Here is a 24256-nt window from a genome sequence, read left to right on the forward strand (position 1 = left end):
TTTTTTTTGAAATATTTTTCACCCTACATGAACTTTGACTATGTCTTTCTATTTAAGACAAATGAATATGATGTGATTCTGTATTTTATTTCACAATCCTGTGGTATATGCACATACAATACTCACAATGGTTGTGGCTGTAAAATGAAAAGTCTTTTATGTGTGGCATGCTGTGTCGTTCTCATTTTTTCACAGCCATGATTCAAATGCTATAAACTTAAATCTGAACATTTGATACTGTTCTTTTAAACATTTTTTATATTATATAATGCCTTATTAGATTAATTTCTTTCTATTAAATTCTCTATAAATTGTGTAAATGAGATTAAAATATGTTAAAACTATTTAAAAGTGTTAAAACGTGCAGTATTAATAAAATTTTATTCATTTGTATTCATTTAATTTATAATTTGTCACAGAATAGAGAAGGTTTATGTTAAATTACACTAACAGAATGGGGGATGAGGCATGGGGTGAGAGTGGGGGAGGGTTTGATAAGAAAATTCCCCAAGAGGAAACTCAAATTACTTAGCAAATTATTTTATGAAATCACCATGTTATGTTGGAATTTATTCTTTATAGAGAATAAGTTGGTATTCTAATTATTACTTTCATTAAAAACAGTTCCCTTAAGGACTTCTACCTGATAGCACTTGTTTTTTAAAAGACTGGATCCAATTGCTGAAGGTACTTGAAAAGAATTCTAAGTACATTTCTTTTAAAGTATCATATGTGTTTAGATTTTACTCATTCTGGCTGCTTTTCTGTCATTGTAGGTAGCTTCATATTCTATGCTATAGTGAAAGCTAATTTATTTTTGCTGTTTATAGAGAAATTATTTCTTACTGTACTCTTCACTTCCCTTATTTCAAAAAGTAATCTGTGTGAATTATAAGTTAACTTAGGGTGAGTAGCTTTAAATCCTTTTCTCATTTTCCTTGAATATAAAAATGATGTGGCTTTATTGAGCTGTTTGTTCAGTATTAATTATGATATTGTCACCTGTGAAACATATACTTGTAATTGGTCAAGAGCTATCTAATGTAGATAGTTTCGACGGGAAGTGTGTCAGCTCGAAATAAATCAAAGTTTGAGAAATTGTTCTTTTAAATATAGTCATGTGAAAACATCTGAACAGTTTGTGGGTAGATGGCTTTTAATCTTTATCTCCCTGGCATCTGTGTGCATTCTTGTGATAGCATTACAGAGACCTGGAATCTTCAGGCTGCAATTTGTACCCACTTTTTCCATTTCCATTGAATTAGTTAAGGAGCCCTCATCCATCTAGGACACATCTTAAAGCATCAGGAGAGACAAAGTGGACAATTTGATGATTAGTAGAAAATAATTTTGGTTACCCTAAGGAAAAACAAGATGCTCCCTGTAAGTGGGACTGGGCAAATGTGCTTTTGGTGAATATGAAGATAGAGGAAGCTAGTAATATTTGGGCACCTTAAGGCAGAGATCATGTTGGGGGAAGACATTTTGGTTTCATCTCCAAATTTTTATCTGTATTTGAAAAATCCATATTAATTTTAGTGGATTATTTGTGACTGTCAATGGCCATGCCAACCATAAAGTAGCTAGATTTCCCATGTTTTTTCTTTTATCAGGGTGAATATTTTAGTCCTATCTAAAACAATGGTGCTCAGTGGTGGGGCAGTGTGGCACCACAAGGTGCTGCTCCACTTGAGTAGTACTGCACCAATTTAGGCATATTAGAAATTTGTAGGGGAGCTATGGTGTTTAGTGGCGTGGGTAGGGATCTAGATGGCTGGCAATGCCTGGGGTAGTCTTGCACCTCCAAGAATTGTCCTGTGTCCTGAACTTCTGAATGGTTCATCAGAAATTCATGCAGTTGAAAAACCTGTTTACCTGGCCCAGAACTTAGTATAGCAATAGCTATAGCTTTTATTTGTGGTAATTTAACACATAAACTCAAGATTCAGACTGTTTTATTATATCTTCTACTGTAGTTATGTCTGAACATTTACATTGTGAGATGGCATTATTTTATTATAAATTAATTTCTTATATTTCTATTTAAATATTACACTTAGAGTATTATTGATTACATTTTTCATTGGATTGTTGTCTGTTAAATTTCAGAATGGTAACGGGAGCATTATAAAATATTTGCTTCTGAAAAAGCAGAGTTGGGTCTAATAAGGATGAGAATCACTGGTCTGAATGGAGGCACAGTTTTTTCATTGCTATTTTATGCAGTCTCAGGTATGATGAAGGATTTATACTCCAAAACCTTACTTAGCATCTGGGATAAATTACAGAAATGAAATGCTACTTAAAGATAAAGAAGGAATTCCACCACTTTTCTCTATATAACACTGGTATTGAGGAGATTTGTAGATTGTTAGGAATGTAATCATAATGTTTTTTACTGTTATTTTCTGTTTAGGTTAACTTTATTGTGGATAATTTATTTTATTTTTGGAAAAAAGGTTAAGTACATTCTTGAATTTAAATTAAAGATAGCACAACACTTGTGCACAGTCTTGTGTTTTAAAGATGGCAAAATCAGCTGTGATGGGCTAAGTCGTAGAGCTTCCACAGTGCTTCACAGAAAATTATTTTTGTTTTATTAGAGATTATGACTACTTTATGAATACCTTGATATGTTGTTCTCTGAACATTAAGTGGAGATTTTTTTACTTTAGATGAGGGAAAAAATAACGGCTGTAGGTATTATAATCTGACTTTAAAAAAGAGGCTGATCTCATTATCATAATGTGAATTAAATAAAAAACAAAGCTCAGGATATTGCACTATAGCTTAATGAAAAATATTAAACCAATATGTATTATGCTGTCTCACCATTTTAATATATTTGAACTATCATAAATAAAATATGAATTAAGCATGGGTGTAAAATCTGAATTGCTTTATTTAAAACTTCCCAGGAGAGGCCATTGTTCTGCAATGGTTAGCTCCTATCTTAAATAGGTCCTTTTTGGCAACTCAACCTTAATGGGCTATAAATGAAGCTACTGAAATTCAGAGGTCTATGTGTGATCCTCCCACTATTTCTACTGTCTAGCAGTAGGCCAGTATCTAGGAATAGGACTGTAGTTTTCTTCCTCATAAAAAGGGCTGTAATTGGGTCACAAATTTTATTTTCATTCATTCAGAAGAAAAGTCTTGAATTTGGGGTTAGCTGACTTGCCAGGGCTATAGAAAGTTAGGTGGATTAGGAAATAGATTTTATTTTCAGACTTTTGAGTCTTGTCTTTGCCTTGTGCTTTGATTACATGCAAAGATAAATTTAACGTTTCCCTTAGAAAAAAAACAGTGTTGGTCAGAACTTAAAGAACTAAATATCCCTGTTGAATTTAGGAGTTTTATTAGTAAGTAATGGATTTTGGGATTAAATACATTTATTTTGCTGAAAAGCACACACTAGTTCATAACAATAAGAAGAGGGAGATTGATTTATGAATCTAAGGATTGGAGTGGTATTTGACTTTCTCTTTACCAAAGCAAATTATTTGGGTAAGGACATTACTCTTGGTTAAATCTTTTTAGCACATGATATTGGGCTTGTCCACTGTTCCACTATTATGAAATACTCTTTAAAAAAAATGTTCTATGAACCCTGCATCAGGATGGTTTTGGGAAAGTGAACTAGAGTATGATATATAAATATTAATTGGTTTGTTACTGTGTATCAAACAACCAGATATTTATGAGTAATATGTACATAATATTCTCTAAATTCCTTTTGAGAAACAGCTAGCATTCATCAATATCTTATACGTTAGTTAGAGGTTATTGATTATGGCTGCCTTCAAATATGCACAGATCTTCACTATTTGTGAAAATCATCTTTTATTTATAATTTTTCCACTTCTTTCTTCCTTGTTTCATTTCTAAACTTGTTGAAGAGAGGCCTATAATTGCTGCCTTCTGTTGTTGTCTCCCTACTGATTCCTGAGGCTCACGCATCTGATTTCCATGCACTCTATGGGATGATAGGTAATTGTAAGCCATGCGCCAAATCTTTCTCCTGTACCCAGGGTAGACATTAATTCACTGAACCTGGACTTGGCCTCAGAGCCCTTCTCCGTAAAGCACCCCAGGCTACTACTGCCAGTTGATCAGAATTGGCACATGAGATGAAATCTATTTATCATTTTTACACATGCTATCTTGGTTCATTTCTTCCTTTCCATTCCATTTCTTTTTTGTCTCTAATGATGTTCCTCTTCTCTCCCCTCTTTTATCTTATGAATTTTTAAAGCCTATCCCTTAGCCTTGTACTTTTTTCTCTTTATACATTTTTTTTTTCCAGGAGAACTCGCTGAGCTCAGATCTGTAATAGTTATTCCTAAATCAGCATGTCCAGCCAAGTCTCCAATATGAGTTTCATGTTCAGATATCTAATTGCCTATAGTTCCATGTGGTGGTTCTACCATTACCTTCAACTGAATATGTCTGAAATTGGACTTATTTTCTTTCTTCTCTAAACACCCTCTTCTTTCATTAATTGACCATCATGGGTATTAATTTTCTGGCATCTGGCCATACCATTGATTTCTTTCTCTTTCATCTCTCAGTCAGTCTCAGATGACAGTGTTTCTTATGAAAAATCTTGTATCTTGAAGTCCATCTTCATGGCCATTCTCCCACTTCAAGTCATCATCACCTTTTGCCAGGAGCTCTCAAACTTCAGTGTACCTCAGGATCACCTGGAGGGCTTGATAACACACAGATTGTTGGGCACCATCCCCAGAGTTTTTGATTTGGTAAGGTCTGGATTGGGGCTGAAGAATTTGCATCTCTAACAAGATAACTTCACATGGTTGATCAGGGAACAGAAAACTGAGCTTAAACATTGAAACTGAAATTTTATAGCCAGTCCATTGATCTTGTAATGAATACCTGTGCTCTCTTTTATAAACATGCTGGCAGTAGTGGTGGCTCCAGATTTTCTCTACAGGAGGGTCCAGGGACCAAAAACCTGGTGGTGGCAGTGGCATTGGTGTGGAGAATTTGGAAGCAGGGGATTTGCCTTGATGTTATTTTTGAGTAGCTGTCCCAGTCTTTATAATTAGTTTGCATATGCTTTTACAGTGTGTGTATGTGTTTCGTTTAAGTCTTCCTGAAGCTACCCCCAATGATGGTGACTTATTTTACTTAGTGACTAATGTTTGACTCCACAAATCAAGCCATTAACAAGTTTTTATTGGACATTTGCTGTGTCAGAAAGCCTGCACAATATTGCTCTCTCTAGCACACCCTCTTCTCTTTTTTTTTTGCTTTATTTGTAAAGCCTAGAGGCTGTTTTTAATAGTTCACAGGTAAGTACCTGAGAGACAGTTTCTCCAAATGAATATTGTCACTTAAAGGAAAACAGCTGACAGTCTGTGTTGCCAGTGATACACCATTTTATTCCTTTACTTTCATTTTAGTGGGCTTTCTAGAGGAGGTGGAGGCTCAAGCCGGAATCCAATTCACCAGTTTCCCATTTAACACAGTTGTATAAGGAGAAGGAATGTTAGAGATTTTCTAGTTTGGGCCCTCGTTTTACAGATGAGATACTCATGGCCCAAAGCAGTGAAATGTTTTGAACAAAATCAGAGCTAATTGTGGCAAAGCCAGTACTAGACTTGAACCTCCTGCATTTCCAGCTTGGTCCTCTATGCATTTCATGTCTCCTGGAGAAACTTTTGAATACAGTCACACAGGACTATTTGAATTAAATGGAAACAGGTTTGGGTGGTTTGTGTACTTCATTTGGGGTTGGAGAATTAACTCTGTTTAATTTATAGTTTTATTTCCAGTGAATAAAATACATCCATTTTTTGAAACAAATAAAAAAAATTAAGCTATGTATCAAAAAGCAATATCCAGAGGTAATTAATATTTTTTAATTTAAATTATAGATCTTATTTTCCTAGAGGCTTTGTGAAATCTTGCAACTATTATTCAGGGTATTAAGACATGAAATACTATATGTATCCGATTCTCAATACTGGTTTTATGAATTGTCTACTTTAAAATGTGGAAACTGTGGAATATGAATTACAAGCTTGTCCATTGCTATACAGCTTCTGCAGCCCAGTATTGATGTCTGTTTTTACAGAGAATGGAACAGGGAGCTGGTTTCCATGAGTGGTTATTGTGAAGCAAACAATAAAATGGACATTATTTGCATATTATGCCAGTCAAATTAGAAATTTACAAAGGTATATAAATCCCGATGGAGTAATAATATTACAAAATAAACCATTAACTTGATGCCATTAATATTTAGGTTGCCAAACTCTTCCTAACACTGTGCCTTCTGATACAATATTTATGATTATGAATGTGCAGTTAAGAATTTTCATTCTGCCGTCTTCATTAACTTTAATGTGTAAGTAGCCACAGTTACCCTGCCAGGTAGTAGACAGATGGCATTTTCTTTTTGAAGGCATTCTTAAGATACATTATCCTTACGAGATGGTGAAGGTAACTGTCAGCTGAACATACTTATATATTTTGTGTGTGTGTGTGTGTGTGTGTGTATTTAAATCAGGTTTGTCTGCCAAGTAGATGGTGCCACAAATGTATAATGGCAAACTGTTACGTATTTATTTCTAATCCCTAAGATTTATCCTAGTCGTCTTTCAACTTCCTCCAGCCAAACCCTGTACCTTTTAGAAGATAAGGAGCAGGACAAGATTTATCCCGCAGCCTACGCTGTGAGTCATTTAGTTCTAATATACTATGTATTGTATTTTGTTGATTGCATGGATGCTTCCATTATTATTTTTCTAAACAATAAATGATCTTTTCATATTAATGAATTTATTGAAATTATAAGATTAATGGGTATTTCTATGGAGCTGAAAATTTAATTTGGCTGTATCTTCCGGTATAAGCTTTAGCTCAGCTATCTCAATCCTGGGAGAGCCAGAGTTTTTTATCTAAAATCTGCTGCTTGTATTATGTAATTATATACATTTATTTTCTTCCCATAGATCCTCATAGTTTCTCTTCAGTGTTTTTAAACTAGCATGTGAAAATAATAGGCTTTATAAAATTGGCCATGACCTATATCAGCAAATGGTGAAATCAGAAAGCGAAATGCAGTAAAGGAAAAAATCCCAAAGGAACAAACATTTTTCTAAGAGGCAAGCTGTAATTTTTATTAAGCAACTTATAGAGATTGTTTAAGAAATATTGTAATTGGGGAGGGAATTATAGTGTAAGGATTATGCAAAGAAAACGAAGGAAAGGGGAATTATAAGTGGGAAAAGTTACAATGGAAATTAGTGTGTCCCTTGAGGTCTAGGGAATCTGCGTATGTTTCAAATCATGGTTGAATTTTCAATCTTTTGCTTTTTCATAATTGAGGAGCTCATAAAGTCCTTTCATTTTTTAGAGTCTTTTCTGTTCACCATTCAAGGACCTATCTTAAATGTATTGTAGTGTCGTCCCCTTTCCTTCCCTCCCTACCTCTAGTTTAACCAGTTTTTATAAACATAGACATTTGGGCATCACCTGTCACTGAAGATTGGTGAAGTGTACTGAATTTATGCCACGCTTTTAGGAATAAGACCATGGTATTCACAGTCCCTAAGAATACTCCTAAGTGTAAGGTTAGCAATCTTGGAGTTTCTTATTTGATCCTGAACCCAAATTTATAGCTTGGAGATTTAGGTGCCTTAAAGGGGATCAAAAGATTCCTAGGCAATCAATAAAGAAGACTCCTTGGACTAGACAAAACATTTGTTTAGAATGCTGTTTAGTAAAAACAAATAATGGCCATCAGTTCATTACATACAGTATGTGTTTCAAATAGTAACAACCCAGCCTCTTGAGTAGCAAGCCTCAATTGATTGTATATGATTTAAAGCAGAGGTCCCCAACCTATGGTGAGTTGTGTAATTATTTCATTATATATTGCAATGTAATAATAATAGAAATAAAGTGCACAAAAATGAAAAAAAAAAAAAGAATACTGTTTAGTAAAAACAAACAAAACTTTACTAGGAATCATGAGCTGCTTTGAATCATACAAGTATTTATTATTTTCAATAATGGCTTGAGATATAGAGGTTAGAGCCATACTTGCTATAACTAAGCAATTGCAGTGCTTGACTTTTTCTCAGATGTTTTATGGTCAGTGTCTTATCATCTATAACTAATTGACAAAATGCCAGTGTTTGTGTTCATTAAGATGCATTTGCCATTGAGAAAGAAATTAAAATGGTTTCCGAGAAGAATTTAAAAAGTACAGGTTCCAAGTATGTGAAGAAAACATTCTTTTGTCTTAACACATTGTAAAAGGAGAGTGTGTATGATTGTAAAAGCCATGGAACCATACTTACTGAACTTTAGTTTTGCAAATTTCCATGGCAAATCGGATTTATATGGCTTGAACATTTCTTGTTTTCACTCTTTTTCTCATTTCACAAATTTTGCCAGTTCCTAAAGATCTGCTTGGAAACTCACTGTGCTAATAGACAACGTTGGCCTTTCCTCTGCTTCTCTTAAAGTAGCCCATCCTGAAACACTGACCTTTCAGTTTAATAACAGTTTTATTTGAGAAAATGTTCAGATCCTGAGAGCTGAAGAGTTTTTTTTTTTTGCCCCAGAAAGGCCATTTTAAATAGTAGTCTCCAAATGGTGTATCTTTTTTCTTGCCCACTTTGGATCAGACCTATCAGAAGAAATATATTGTTGCTTTTTGTATTCTATTGATTTAAAAGCAAATAACATGAAGCTCAGATTTGCTCAAAACCCATTACCACACAGGTTTATTTTCCTGCTTGTGCTTTGATTTGCTGTTTTAGATTTTAAACTCTTTATGCTAGGTCTTGGTTTATCTTTTGTTATTTTAAATTCTCTATTGTAGCTAAGGTAATTACTTTTTCAGTTGTGACCTTGGACTTGACCCAAAAGTTGTGATCCCCCCCCACCTCCCCAGGCCATTAGAAAGACAGCTGTGCTTTGTTTGGTCCCTTTACTTACTGAAAATGATACCAACCAGCTGGTCATTTGGGCATGTCTTTTTCAGTGGCCGTGGGAGCTTTCCTTTCCCCACCTTTCTCCCTCTCCTACCTGGATGATACCACGGATTATCTGCCTCTGTTTCTCACCTCACCCCATAGCGGGTGGTAGGTGGAGGGGTATAGATAAAGAAATGGCAAGCCTCCCAGCTGCATTTTCTCCGCTCCCACTTCCTCTCCACAGTCTCACCTGCATGGCTTCCTTCCCACCCACCTGCCCACCTCATCCCTGTTTGGTGATGGAGGCCTCACCATTCATTTCAGGTTGATCACATCAGAATAAAAAACTCGCTGCTGAGTCTGGCTTTTCCCCAGTAGGAAACCCCTGTGTAACAGGCACAAAGTGCACTATGAAGATATGACATTATGCTGTTGAAATAAGCTAGACACAGACAAATAGTATATTTTCTCACTTACATGTGAAATCCAAAAAAGCTGAACTCAAAGAAGCAGAGTGGAGCAGTGGTTACTAGGGGGTTTGGGGTAGGGGAAATGGGGAGATGTCGGTCAAAGAGATCAAACTTTAGATGGTGACTTCAGTTAATAATATTGTAGTTTTTATTAGAAATTTGTTAAGAGAGCAGATGTGAACTGTCCCCAAAACCCCCCTCCACCTCAAATGGTAACTGTGTGGTGATTAATGTGCCGATTTGATTGCAGTAATCATATAATATGTATCAAATTATCACATTGTTCCCCTTCAACATATGCAATTTTTATGTGTCAATTATACTTTGATAAAGTGGGAAGAAACAAACTTGGTCCATTCATTGTCTGTTGCTTGTAACAGAATACCTGAAACCGAGTAATTTATAAAGAAAAGGAATTCATTTCTTATAGTTATGGGGGCTTTGAAGTCCAAAGTTGAGGGGCCACATCTGGTGTGGGCCTTCTTACTGGTGGGGACTCTGCAGAGTCTGTAGGGGATACGAGGGTGTCACGTGGCGAGGGGCTGAGTGTGACTGCTCAGATTTCTCCTCTTCTCATAAAGCCGCCAGTCCCACTCCTGTGATAACCCATTAACTCGTTAATCCATGATGGATTCTTCCATTCATGAGGGCTCTGCCCTCATGACCCCGTCACCTCTTAAAGATCTCACCTCTCAATACTAACACATTGGAGATCAAGTTTCAACACGATGTTTTGGAGGGGACAAACATTCAAACCATAGCACAAACAAGCAACTCAAAACGACAACAACAAAATTATGATACAAGTCTATTTTATCCGTTCACTTGGAAAACTGATCTCTGTGTTTCGTACTTAGACTTGGAGGTTTTACAGAAGCCTACTTTTAATTGAATTAAATTGAATTTTGATTGAGAATCTGGTTGAGTTTTACCTGAGAAAAATTTTGTTGTTGATTTTGAAATAATCTAGGAGAAGTGGCATGATTTTATATATTGTGCGGCTTGACTGTGTGTTGATCCTAATGTATGATCCGGTAGTATTAATTAGGTAAAATATTTCTTTCAACTTTTGCTACTAATGGGGCTACTGACTGTGTACAAGTTGAAAAAAAATTTAGTGTCACATTGTTTTGCTTGTTTATGAGATATAGATGAAAGTGTGAAAATCATTACCTTGTGGAGTGTATGTCTGGAACTTCATAGCAACAATCTCACCCATGTGTACTATTTTTAGATGAGGAAACCAAAACTCAGGGAGATTAACTAATTTGTCCAAAGTCTGGCTATTAGAAAAACAAAGACTGTTAAGACTCTGCTGAGCTATTACTATCTGCAGTTTCTGTGCTGTTATTTGTATTGTTTTAAAATTTTTAATACGGAAGGAATCCTAATATTTGCCTGAATGCAAATAGAATTCTCTGGTCTAGTGTTTTTCTAGATTTTGTTTGACCTCTTCAAAGTAGAGACTTGTATCTTTCTCATGCTATGGAGTATGAAATAAGAGAGAAACAAAACAGAAGCTTGGTATAGAGTTGGAACAGTCCCTAGGGAATAACCACTTGGAAAAAGATTGTTCTCTTGCTGCCCAGAGAGGATAGTAACTTTCCAGATTGTTGATGACCATACTAGGAATAGACCTCAAGTAGTGTTTCCTATGGTCTCTGATTCCCAGTGTTCTTTTTATTATATTCTTTCTTTTATCTCTCTTTTAAAGCTTTATTAAGATACATTTATCATACCATAAAGTTCACCCATTAAAAGTATACAGTCCAGTGGTTTTTAGTATATTTATAGAGTTGTGCAACCATTACACAGTCTAATTTTAGAATATTTTCAAGACCTCAAAAAGAAATTCTTTACTCATTAGCTATCATTCCCCATTTTCCCCTTTCCCCAACCCCAAGCAACCACTAATCTAATTTCTGTGTCTGTGGATTTGCCTATTCTAGAAATTTCAAGTGAATGAAAGAAAGCATGCAATATGTGACCTTTTGTGTCTGACTTTTGTGTAGCATAATGTTTTAAAGGTTCATCTATGTTGTAGCATGTCTCAGTACTTCATTACTTTTTATGGCTGAATAATATTACACCGAATAGACATACCACATTTTGTTTATCCATTCATCAGTTGATGGGCATTTAGATTGTCTCCACTTTTGGGATATTGTGAATAATGCTGCTATAAATATTCATGTGCAAGTTTTTGTGTAGACATATGTTTTCCATTCTCTTGAGTATTTATAGTACCTAAGCATGGAATTGCTGGGGCATATTGTAACTCTGTTTAGCATTTTGAGGAATTGCCAAACTGTCTTCCACAGTGGCTGAGCCATTTTACATTTTTACCAGCAGTGTGTGAGAGTTCCAATTTCTTCACATCTTCATCGATATTTGTTGTTTGTCCTTTTGATTATAGTGGGTTTGAAGTGGGTATATCATTGTGGTTTTGATTTGCATTTTCCTAATGGCTAATGTTGAGCAACTTTTCCCATACTTCTTGGCCATTTATGTATCTTCTTTGGAGAAATGCCTATTTATATCCTTTGCCCATTTTTAATTGGGTTGTCTTTTTGTTGTTTGGCTATAAGAGTTCTTTATATATTGTATAATCTGTATACTTGTATACTTTGGATACAAGTCCCTTGTCAGCTATATGATTTGCAAGTATTTTCTCCCATTCTGTGAGTTGTCTTTTCACCTTCTTGATGGTGTCTTTTGATGTTGTTATTGCTCACTGATAGTCTACAACTAAGAGAAAACATCCTTCTGACCTTTCATATACCTTCTTTGTTATTGCCCAGTGCCAGCTAAATATTTTGAAAGGCTTTTGCATATTTCATTATAATTAATATTTTGCATATACCCTGAGACAAAGGACTTATAATAATAATATTGGGGTTATTAAATAGCATATCTTTGAAGAGCAGAGACAGTACTGTCTAGTTTTCCATCTAATAAGCTCAGCCATTTGAAATAATACTTAGATCTTATGGGTATTCCTAGATCCTCCCAAGTGCTGTGGTGCTTTCTTGGTCATAATTTTGGGTAGCGAGTTTCTGGTGAGAGGAGGTAGTAGTCTCTGCTTATTTTTCATGGAAGCGTATGAAATTTGTCCATTTTATTTACCATTATAGCTGTAAGAACCTTTACAAACCATATCGTACACAATCTTCTAATTGGGAAGACCAGATGTTTCAAATCAAGCCACCAGGTATTTAGAAAGCTCCAGCTGTGTTCTCAGCACTGTGCTGTGTCTCTCTCCAGTTGCTGGCACTTGAATTTGAATGGCATGTATTCCAAAAAAATAGGGTTTCGAAATTTTCACGAATCACAAATACCTCTTTTCACAAATCATGGAAAAATGAATGTAAATAGAAATGATTTTCTCTTTGTAATAAATGATTTTGTTAGGTGTTTAATTATTGAAGTGAGAAGATTTTGGTGTCATTTTCCTCTCCAAAGTACCTTCCTTACAGCCTCCCCTTCCCTTACATACCATTGTCAGACTTTAACATTAGGACATCATTTTAAAGAATTTGTCAATCCTCACTGGACAATAAGCAGCTCCTTGAGTTTATTATAAATTTTGGCAGGTGTGGAAATTTCTAGGTCACCGGGGAACTCTTGATTAAATTACTCCTGAAGTGCACTAATTAGTCTTTTCCGCAGAGCTCAGGAAGTTCCAAGGAGACACTGACCACCTGGCAGAACTTTGTCCATTCAGATCTAGTCTCAGCTTTGTTTTCCTGAGTATTTTCTTGCTTTGGTTTTAAGAAGTCACTTATTTTATCTCCTTCTGCTGTATTGATTCTAGTTTCTGATGAAGAATTGAAAAGAAGAGTAGCTGAGGAGCTGGCGTTGGAGCAAGCAAAGAAAGAAGCTGAAAATCAGAAGCGGTGAGTTTCGTGGTATCCGAGAGAGATTTTGGTGGACTTGTCATACTTACCAAATATGTTTATAGAAGAATGAAATGGAATCCCAGATAGTTAAGTAGGTCCTTATGCATGTGCTGATCAAAAAGATGTTGAAGAGCTATAAACTGAAAAAAAGCAACATACAAAACAACAAGACTAATTTTTTTTTGGTAAAAGTACTACTTTTGAAGACTTAAAGTATATTCTTTTCCATAAAAATATGTGAATACATTTTAATTCAAGATAGCATAAAGTGCTTCCCATCTGTGCTATTTCTGAAATTGCATATAGCACAGAGCATTATGATTATACGATCATGTGAATGAATGTCTTTTTACTGTGAGCACCAAACATATTCTTACCGCCAAGGAGATGCTTACTTTGTATTTGCTTTGTTTTAGACTGCCCAACTATTTTGCTTGAGAGAGCTGAATGTAAGAAATCTTTGAATTGGATTGTAGTCCTCACTGGCCATAGGACCTTGAACATATAATTTAACCTTTATGGGCCTTAAATATTTCATCTCTAGAATGAGAGGTGTGAAAAATGTTCTTTAATATTTCTTCCTTTTGACAAACTGCTAAGCTGACTCCCAATTTGTATAAAACATAGGGAACAGAATATGAGTTTTAGATTAAGACCACCATTTTCACAGGAAATAGAGAAGGCTTTTGGCTTAGGGTTTTAAAAATCACATTGTAATTAGTACTGCCAAAAAATCTGCGTATATTTCAATAGTTTCCCATGCAGCACTTTGTAATTATTTAATTGGGTTTGGTATATATTAGTAATTAGATAGCAAAGTTTAAATATTCAAAAAAATTTCAGTTCACATTCATTACGAACCGAAGAAAATCAAAATATTATGTTAGAATTTCTTATCTTTGAAATTTTGTTATTTTTAATTGAATTTTATTTTAATAAGGAGTTTTTTGGTTAGCCTCTCATATTTGCTTTGCTTATTATATTATATTTCGCATAAGATTTTTTTTTTTGGTCTTCCTTTCTCCCCATATGGTGCAGGCTTTTTGTTAAAATAACTCACTGTGGTTTTCTTTTTTTTTTTTCCTCTTCATTATTCAGTTCCCATTTGCTCTGCCTTGGTCCATGAAAGGGAAAGGGCAGATGAGATGAATAAAAGGTGCCAGTGAAAGCCAATTTCATATCTCAGGTGGAACGGGGTTGGCAGCCTAGCTGTAACCTGGACAAATGACTATTGATAAAGAATTTATTTTCTGTCACCTTTAAGGAGAGCAGAGGGCGGTACAGCCTTTATATTATTTTTTCTATAAAAAATGTTTTGTTTGAAGCCTCCTTCATGAAAACTTCCAGCTGTCAAATCTTGGTAAAAAGTGTGTGTTCATCTATGTGATAGTTCTTAGAAGAATCAATAGCTTTTTTTTTTTTTCCTTTTTCTACCAGGGAAGAAACTTTAGGAAAAGCATTAAGAAAGTTTTATGTGCAGTCTTTTAGAAGCAACTTTTAGAGTCACAGAGCATTTATGCATTCTTATATCTGTTGCCTACATTGAATAAACACTTGTAAGGAATTTTAGAAAGTGGCTGGTTATTTGTACATGCCCTGTTTACCAAGTTTTCTCTTTTTGCCCCAAATGCACACAGATCTGTAGACTAGTTTTCAGTATCTGGACATAGGCACCCATCCATGTATGTTTCAAGCAAACTTGTTCTACGAGGACTTTGGAATTAATTTTGATTGTGATAGTTTTCTTTATAGACCGTTAGCATTTTAACCTTTTTTTGGTAGAAATTTTAAAGCTCATTCAAAAATGGAGAAGAGTACAATGAATTCTCATAGCTCATCACACAGTTTTAACAATTCTTGTTTCATCTACAGCCCTACTCACTCTACTCACATGGTGAGTGGTGAGTGGTGAGTGGTGAGGAGAAGCAGTACAAGTTTTAACAGGCCGATGAACTTTGTGGCAGGGAAATTACTCTGAAATATCTTCTATCAGGATAGCTTGAATAAGGACCTTCTTTTAGTTAGGTTTGTTTGGTTGAAAGCCTAAAACTTAACTCTGGTTAACTTAGGAAGCAAGGAAATTTTTAAAAGTATATTGGATATATAGCTCAACAGAAGCAAAAGGAAAACTAGAGAACTATTAGCAAGAGAAGAACTGGATGTTACTGAAACTGTACCTAGTGAGGAAGTAATTCTTTCACAGGAAATTAGGGTGAGGGTTCCATAACAAAGGGAAATGGATGGTGGGTGGCTGAATTTCATTGAATTGAAGATTGATTTTAAGATTTTAGTGTATTTGGTGTACCACTAGGAAAAAAATTGCTGCCAATTATAACACAATAGCTTATTTTGTAAGATTTTCTTATTGAAGCAGTTCATTAAGACTAATTTTGAATTTTTAAAACTCATGTATGTATGTTCTTGAAAAGGAAAAAGTAGAGTAAATTGGTTAAAGCAGTGGTTTTCAACTAGGGGAGATTTTGGTCCCCGGGTGACATTTGACAATGTTTAGAGACATTGGTTGTCACAACTTGTCAGGTGTTGTTGGCATCTAGTGGCTAGAGGCCAGGGATGCTACTAAACATTCTGTGATGTACAGGACAGTCCCAGGTGTATCCCCACCACAGCAAGAATTATCTGGCTCAAAATGTTAGTTGTGCCAATAGTGAGAAACCCAGGATTAAGGTAGTCTTCAAACCAGTTCACATTGGGTTTAATCCTTTTGAATCACTTCTGGACTCAGGGTCTTGCTATCCTTGTTTTTCTGCATAATATCATATTCTGTGCCATCAAAACCGTGGCGACACAGCATTCCTTAAAAGATTGCTCCATTGTTGTTCCTGGGACTTTTCCAAGCTGCTGACACTAGTTCTGCAAATTTGGATGCTTATGTGCAAGCTAGGACAACTATAGCCGGACTGCCGCTTGGCAGACAGCAGTTTTAAGATGCTTTTAGGCATGTTAAAACGTAGAAAAATATGCATCCTAGAATTGGTGAAATACAGTCTATATACACTTTAGACCATAAAAATCAAATTGAAATGACTTCTTGATTGTCTCGCCTTACCTTCCACCTAATGCAGAAGCCCTTTTTCATCATTTTTGACTGGTATTGCCACACACATTTAGATCCCATTCAGAGATAAATATATATATCATTAGGCCATCTACAATTTACCCAAACTTCTTTAAATCTCCATTCTTAAATGTAATGCAGACATAGCATACTTAAAAGTTTCCTTGGAGGAGATTTCTTACTAAGGCCACAGTGAAAATAAAGCTAATTGTAAGCACCGTAACTATATATGTTGTATTCTTATTTTTAAAAACATTTACTTGTGGACTTTCAATTCAGTTTATCATAGATTTATCCCGTTTTATGGTAATCTTGAGTGATTATGCAGTTAAAAAAATAATGCCCCTCAAAATTGCTGACAGATTAGTCCACACTAAAATTGTTGGGTTTAATTTGGAATCATGGTTTTGCTTATCAAATGTCTAATGGACAGACTAGTTGCTTGGTGCACCGAGAGTCCAGAGTAAATGCCTCTGTCAGCAGTCTGTTTTTGCTGTAATACTCTAGTGTGTGTCTGGATTATAGCGAAGCATACTGTGTTGTAACTATAGCAGGCCAATATATAGCAAGGACATAATATGCTACAGTTTGAGTATAGACTTTTAAAATGTGATTTACTTCTCCCCTGTGCCCTACCTCCAAAAGTCAGTCTCTGACAGCAAGAAAAATGTGGCTACTTCAGATCTCTGACCTTTGGCATTTGAATTTCACCTCTTTACCTAGAAAAGCAAGTGGAAGTGTTTCCGTTTTAATAACCTTTCTTCAAGAAACCAAGAAGAAAGGGGATAGCTGCTTGATATTGTAACTAGCTGTACATCAATGAGGATTACGTGCTTGCTGGTTTTAAATGGACATCAGCTGAGATTTTCCTCTACTTTTAATTACTTAGAAAGTTACATTAGATTGGTAAGACTTAAAATAATTACTTTGGCTTAATAAGTGGTTTAATAAATTAGTCATAAATTTTATCAGCCATCTGGGTTAGTTAGAATATAGCACAGTCCATTTATTTTTCCATTGATATCATTATTAATATCATCAAATAAGGGCTTAAGATTTATGTGTACATTTTATTTCTCATAATAATGGTGAAATTCATAAGGATGGCACCTTTTGTTTAAGTGCATTGTATATAACAATTTGTCTTGATTTTTATTATTGGATGTTTTCTGTCTTTGGAAGAAAAAGCTGGAAAAGGGAGGAGGAAAGAGTCCACTAGAGACAAGCAGGGTTTTGTGGGTAGTATCACGTTTAAAATACGTAATATAAGAAATCATGTACCAGCATGGTGCCTTTCACACAGTAAACTCTTACAAATATTTGTTCAATCGAATAATCACTGGGACTAGAAAATCTTGACAACAGCCTTTTTTCTAGGAAGTATAGTTCTGTATTATGTGTGTGTGGATATATATTCTCTATTATATTAAAATGAAAACAAAAAAATTATGCCTTTAGAATCAGTCATTAACAAGAGACTATAGATACTTGTCTTATAAATCTTTGTTTTAATTTAGCATAGTGTTGAAATTTGTTTTCCTGTCATAGACACAAATTACACAGTAGTTTATGAAAATTATATACCTTCAACCTGCGTGTAATTTTAGGTATATAGTAATTTAAAAAAAAAGCAACTTTCATGGAACGAGTACTGTTGATAACTAATATTTATCAAGGTTCATCATGAAAGTGTAGTTTTGAAGTGACCGTTAGCAGTTAGTATTTTCTCATGGAAGTCAAAACTGGCGCAGACAAATGAATTTCACTTTTAATTTACAAATATTTGCAGAGAAGATTATTACAGGTATTTGAGTTGTCACTCTTCAGTGACACACACCTGATGTCCAGGTGTAACCTACACCATCCTGCTGTGATATGAGTGTATTTCCCAGTGTTTAGCTTTAGTGGAGGTAGTGGACAGTTTGTTGGCATCATTTCTAAAATATTCCTTTATATGCCCCAACAATTAAGAGATCATTCTGTAGTATAAAAATCCCACTATTTTAGATTTATTTTTCTTATTAACTCCATTTTAGCTGTTTTTTTTTCATGTTTGTTGCATTGCTGTTGTTTTATGCCCATACTTTTCCATTTCATTCTGCTTAACACTTGGTAAAGACCTAACCAGTTCTGAATTTAACAGGAAGATCACATCCTAGCCATTCAGTACTTTTCACTGGAGGATGATTGGAAGTGCTGTGTATGTACTAGGTATTGAAATCTTGTGCCATCTGCTACTTTCATCTTTTTTCTTCAAGTGGTACTTTTCTACTTTTAATAGAGACAATTGCCTTTTTATAACCAACAATTATAGAAGGTTGGATTATCCAGTTTGTGTTTTATTCACATCTTTTTATTTCTTTTTCCAAATCCAATTTTCTTTCCTATTGATGCTTTACTGTTATAGAATCCTCTTTGAGAAGCTATTTTTATATGTTAAGAATATCAAACCTGGAAAACCAGAATCAGTCAAGCATGCCATAGAAATCTAACATTTTTACTGGTTGTAATAGCAGCAGCGATGTTCAACCACTTCATGTTCAAATGTTTATTTTCACAGTGATTATAGTGTTTTTCTCTTATGAAGCATAGTGTTTGAAGTAATTTGTGCCAAACTTGGTTTCTGTATTTGGAAGTTTCTAGGAATTGGTTTCTTAGTGTTCTATAGTTGTAGTAGTCCTTGTTGAAGTTTTTCCTTTATCTGTAACAATCCAGTTGTACTGTTTTTAAGAGGAGATGGGGTTGTAATGTATTTGGTAAGTCATTTATTATTTCTTTCATAAATTATTATTGTTAATTGTCAGTTTTCACTATTTTATACAAACAGATGACTGAGATAGACATATCAGTAAAGTTTTTCAGTTAGCAGCAGAACCAGACTAGAATTGGACTGCCATATAGCCCTACCCATTTTATTGCTGAGGTGATAGAATCATATTGTCTCTCATCATTATGTAAACATTTTTCAAAGGAATCCAACATGGAACCGGATATAAAGCTGATTTAAGTGCTGTCTGGTTATAGCTAGGACAAGGGACTTAGAGCTCTGTGAGCCCTTTATTTTGTTTTTCCTTCCTGGAGACTTGGGAATCATCTTTTCAGGCCCTTATGCTAATTGGGACTTTGTTCAAGAAAACTTTAGTCCAGATCATTTTCTCTCAAGTTTGGACACTGTGTATGAGGAGTATACTTTTCTAATCCAAGTAACATTGTTGGACAGACTCAGTTCTGTTTCTCTTTGAGAAGGTGGGTGGGCAGTGTCCTGCTGTCCCTTTCCTTAAGTCCGGAAGTCCATGGTTGTGGGCAGTGGCCCATGTAGGCTGGGCCTCGCCCTAGCTGGTCCCCAGTCCTGGGCCTTCTGGAAGCCATCTGTGGATCCTGCTGGTAATGCCGTGTTAGGAATAGTGTAGAAGAGCACGAGGTCCTTCTGTGTGGGCAGTTCCCTCTGGAAATACTAGACAAATACACAGGAGCCCCCCCGCCCCCCAATAGCTTTGCCAACAGAGCCTGGGGCTGAAAAAGGAGTATGGGCTATGTATGAATAGTTACCAATCAAACATAAGTTTTATCTCAGGATTATATTTCTAAACATTGGTACCTTTTCCTGTTTAATAATCCTGCTCTCCTTCTTTTCCTGGTTGGAGAAAACTGTTAAAAATAGCTCATCTTAAGCTTCTGTCAAATATTTTATTGAAAGAGCCTATATTCTTTTTTATCCCATTTTTACCAAGGAGGAGTTATCATTTGTCTTTGATGAAAACTTTCCTCATAGTTTATAGGTGACGTGCATGTAGAACATCCATACTGGAGTCACATATAATCTGTGAGAATGATTTCAGAGTATAGGACCCATATGCCCAATTAAAAACCAATGAACAAAAATCAGTGTTATCTTCCTTTTTAAATTATTATTTATTTATATATTTATTTATTTTAGAGACAGGGTCTTGCTTTGATACCCAGGCTGGAGTGCAGTGGCGCAATCATAGATCACTGCATCCTTGAACTCCTGGCTTCAAGCCATCTTTCCACCTCAGCCTCCCAAAGTACTAGAATTACAGGCATGAGCCACCACACCCAGCCATTCTCTTCTGTTAACTGTATGCTAAGTACTGTTAAGCATTTCATATATTCTGACTCATTTCATCCTCATAACACCTCTATTGGGTAGGTATTACTATTAACATTTTCCCCACTTTATAAGTGAGGAATCAGAGAGGCTAAGAAACTTGACCAAATTCATATCTAGTAAGTGGTGGGGCTGAGATTTAAATCCAAGTCTTTGTAGAGTTCACGCCCTTAAACACCCTATAGTATTCATTTCTATGTGGACAGTGAACACTTTCCTTAAAAATCTTTCATTTACAATTGTGGGAAAGAGTATGGAAACATTTACTTGGATTTTCTCTTCTAACCCATTAGTAAATAAAAGGTCTCTTAAAAATGACCTCTGTTGTGTGCTCCTGGTTATTAGATCTGGACAGCTGCTCTCTATGACAGTTTTAAAACTTATTTTAGGACCAAACGCTCTTGAAAATCTTTGTTTAAATTTAATATTCTTTTATTTAGTCTATACCTTATTTTTAAATGCTTGTTTATGTACACGTTTTCACTGATGGTGGCAGTTTGAATTTCTTGTTAGTTCAGTTCTTGTTAGCTCAAGACTGGGACGTTTTTCATGATAGCCCAGTGGGGAGTATGTGGAAGCAGATGGTCCCCTGCCTCATGAACTTCAGAAATGAGGATCTGCTTCTGGTCAGCGAGGCACACGTGTGCTCACTAGCGATCTGCTGCATTCAGTGGAGCAAGTTGGGCACCTTTCACAGTGGGGGAATTTGTCAGCCTCTCTCCAGGAGTCAGAAGACAATAGAGGCACAGGGTTTACTTTAATAAATGATTGCAGAGGAGAAAAATTTGCATTTCTCCTTCTATATTCATTCTTAGACCGTTTGTTAAAAACAGAAGACACTTGTTCTGTTATTTTGTATTGGTTGTGTTGCTAGATAAGTTGGGTTTTTGGCTTGTAGTGTTTGTTGTTGCTATTATTTGCCTTTTGCATGATAGTTACAGTTATTACCTGTAGTCTACAAACTTATATGGTTTTAAATCAATTAAAAAACAAGCATCTGGGACAATTTGCCTTTGGAATTAGAATATTGAATTTCTCTGTCAAAATGTGTACAGCTAGCACAGGAGTAATTTTTTAGTTATATATTATTTACAATTGCTTCCTTTCATATGAACTAACTCCTTGAGGTTTCACCCATTACATTTGGGAAGTTTTTCAAGTTATTCCATTAAAATAATTTTCTGTGATTTTGGTGTCAGCTCTAAAGTATAAAAATAAAGGTTAATCACATAAAATTTTTAATTAATGATTTAATTTAAGTTCCTTCACAACTTACAGAATGGATCTTTAAATTCCTTATTTCTTGGGGCCATTTTGTGAATGCTGATTTAAATTAAAACAAAAATCTCTTAAAAATCCATAAATTATTAGCTGGGTGTGGTGGCACACGCCTGTAGTCCCAGCTACTCGGGAGGCCGAGGCAGGAGGACCGCTTGAGCCTAGGAGTTGGAGGTGGCGGTGAGCTGTGATGGTGCCACTGCATTGTAGCCCAGGCGACAGAGCAAGACATTGTCAAAAAAAAAGTATAAATTAAAATGCAATTTGGCTTCCTGATGGGGTTGATAGATAAAACCAAACCACATCAAAACAGTATCAAGAAAATTCAGTTGAAACCACTGATTTAATGTGAGAAATATCTATTATTTTAAAAACCCATATCCATCAGAGTTTCTGCAACTCTTTCATTATTTGTATAGAACCAGGTAGGTTTGACATAGAAAGGTCATTCCTCAAACTATTGAAATCATGGATAATGTTGGTTTCTTAGGAAAAAAAACTCCCAAAGGAATATATACCTATTGTAGAAATTCAGATAATACAGAAGAGTAAAGTCAGTTGTCTTTCTCCTCCCCCCCCCTACTCTTACACTCGTAAAATCACATATACATTCATGCCTTAGGGGAAATATATTCTTAACAGTGTTATATATAGTTTGTTTTTAAAACAAATGAGACTAAATAATGTTGCATAACTTTTTTTTCTACTCAATTATATTTTGTGATTTCTCTTCCCATGTTAATATATATAGATCTCAAGCAGACTTTAGATCTGATAATAAATGCCATTTAAGTCTACTTTCACTAAGAAAAGTAATGTTAGTAATGGTAATAATATGTAGTAATAAGTAATCATAGATAATAGTAATAGCTAACAGTTTTTGAATACTTCCTTTGTCCCAAGCACTTGTCCAAGCACTTTGCACAAGTTGATCATTCATTCCTCAGAGCAACCCTCTGAGGCACATTCTGACCTGTTGGTCCCCTCATTTTTGTAGATGAAGTGGCTGAAACATAGAGGCTCCCTTGCTTATAGTCACCTATTGAGATAATAGAAGAGTTGAGATTTGAAACCAGGCAGTTTGCATCTGCCACCCATACTCATCATTACTGCACTAGACTGTGTCTCAGAGGCTAAATTATTTGATGGTTCAACAGTTATGTTACCTATTTTATGTCTGTCTGAATGCTCTAGCTGAGCCTCTTTTGAAACTTCCTGAAGGTTTATGCTTTATAGGTTTCAGCGCAGTCAGCTATGCCTTGATTATGGAGCTCAATAAATAAGGAACTTAGTTTGAAAAGAAATTCACAAATGAAAGGACTTTTTTGGTGTTTTTGTTTTTTTAATTCATATGACTATGTTTTGAAATGAAGCTGTCAAAATACTGTCAAATAGTGGGTAACATTAATATTTCTGTAGATTTGCTGTAATATGTTAGAAATTGTGAATTTCTTTATGAATACATCTGTCAACTGTACAATTCAGTTTTTATATAATTAAAAGAAGCTCAAACTATTATCCAAGTGAGTTTTTGTAACTTGTTATTTTATAGACCCATGTAGGTTTGTCTTAGATTTTCCTCAAACTACTGAAAATATGGATAATGCTAATCTAACAAAAAGTTGAAGGTAACGTCAGAATTTTGAGTACTGAGTATTCCTAATTCCTTCTTACTGCCTTTATGCCCCTGTTTTCCCCCTTCCAATTACTTGGCCCTGGTATTTATGCTTTAAAAATATATTACAAATCCATTACCTCTAACCATTTCTAGTCTAACCATAGTCTAAACCAGTGGTTCTCAGTGGCAGGGGATTTTGCTCCCTTCTCCCATGGGACTTTTGGCCATGTCTAGAGACCCTTTAGGTTGCCACAGCATGGAGAGTACAACTGGTGTCTATCAAGTAGGGGCCAGGGATGCTGCTAAATATCCCACAAGGCACAGGACGGCCCCTGCAACAGAGAATCATTTGGTTCGAAATGTCAGAAGTGCTGAGGTTGAGAAACCCTGGTCTATGCCATTATCATTTCTCACTTGCACTGTTACAAAGTCACCTGCACAGGGCTACTCTTGTCCTCTAGACTCTATTTTTCACAAAGCAGTGTTAGGTTAGTGTGCTTTAAAAACTGCATTTTGAGTCATGTTGGTTTCTTTGCTTAAAACCCTCTAATGGTTTTTCATCAGATTTCACATAAAGTCCAAGCCCTTTCCCCTGCCCTTCTAGTCCCCTGCTACTGTTATGCATTTAGACACTCAAACACCCGAACCACCTCTCTTAGCCCCTCTCACTGAGCGCTTCAGCCACACTGGCTGCCAAACCTGCCTGTGCCTACAGCTCTTGCACATAATAAATACTTGCAGCTCCTATTTTGCCTGGCTGAGCTCCCTCCTATTATCCACAGTTCTTCTCAAATAACCCCACAGAGAGTCTTTCCCTGGTCATTTTGTCTAA

The 24256-nt window shown here is 35.5% G+C and overlaps 1 protein-coding gene across 2 annotated transcripts in view; it reads left to right on the forward strand.

The window, feature by feature from the left end:
- Positions 1-24256, forward strand: part of CHCHD3 (coiled-coil-helix-coiled-coil-helix domain containing 3) — a 267516-nt gene that overhangs the window by 40909 nt on the left and 202351 nt on the right. For both annotated transcript variants that reach the window (XM_045565239.1, XM_045565240.1), the window contains exon 3: positions 13239-13320. In XM_045565239.1, the coding sequence (XP_045421195.1) occupies positions 13239-13320 (82 nt within the window). The remainder of the gene's footprint in view (positions 1-13238; positions 13321-24256) is intronic.

The sequence above is a fragment of the Lemur catta genome, chromosome 11 (genome assembly GCF_020740605.2).
Source record: "Lemur catta isolate mLemCat1 chromosome 11, mLemCat1.pri, whole genome shotgun sequence".
NCBI classification, from domain to species: domain Eukaryota; kingdom Metazoa; phylum Chordata; class Mammalia; order Primates; family Lemuridae; genus Lemur; species Lemur catta.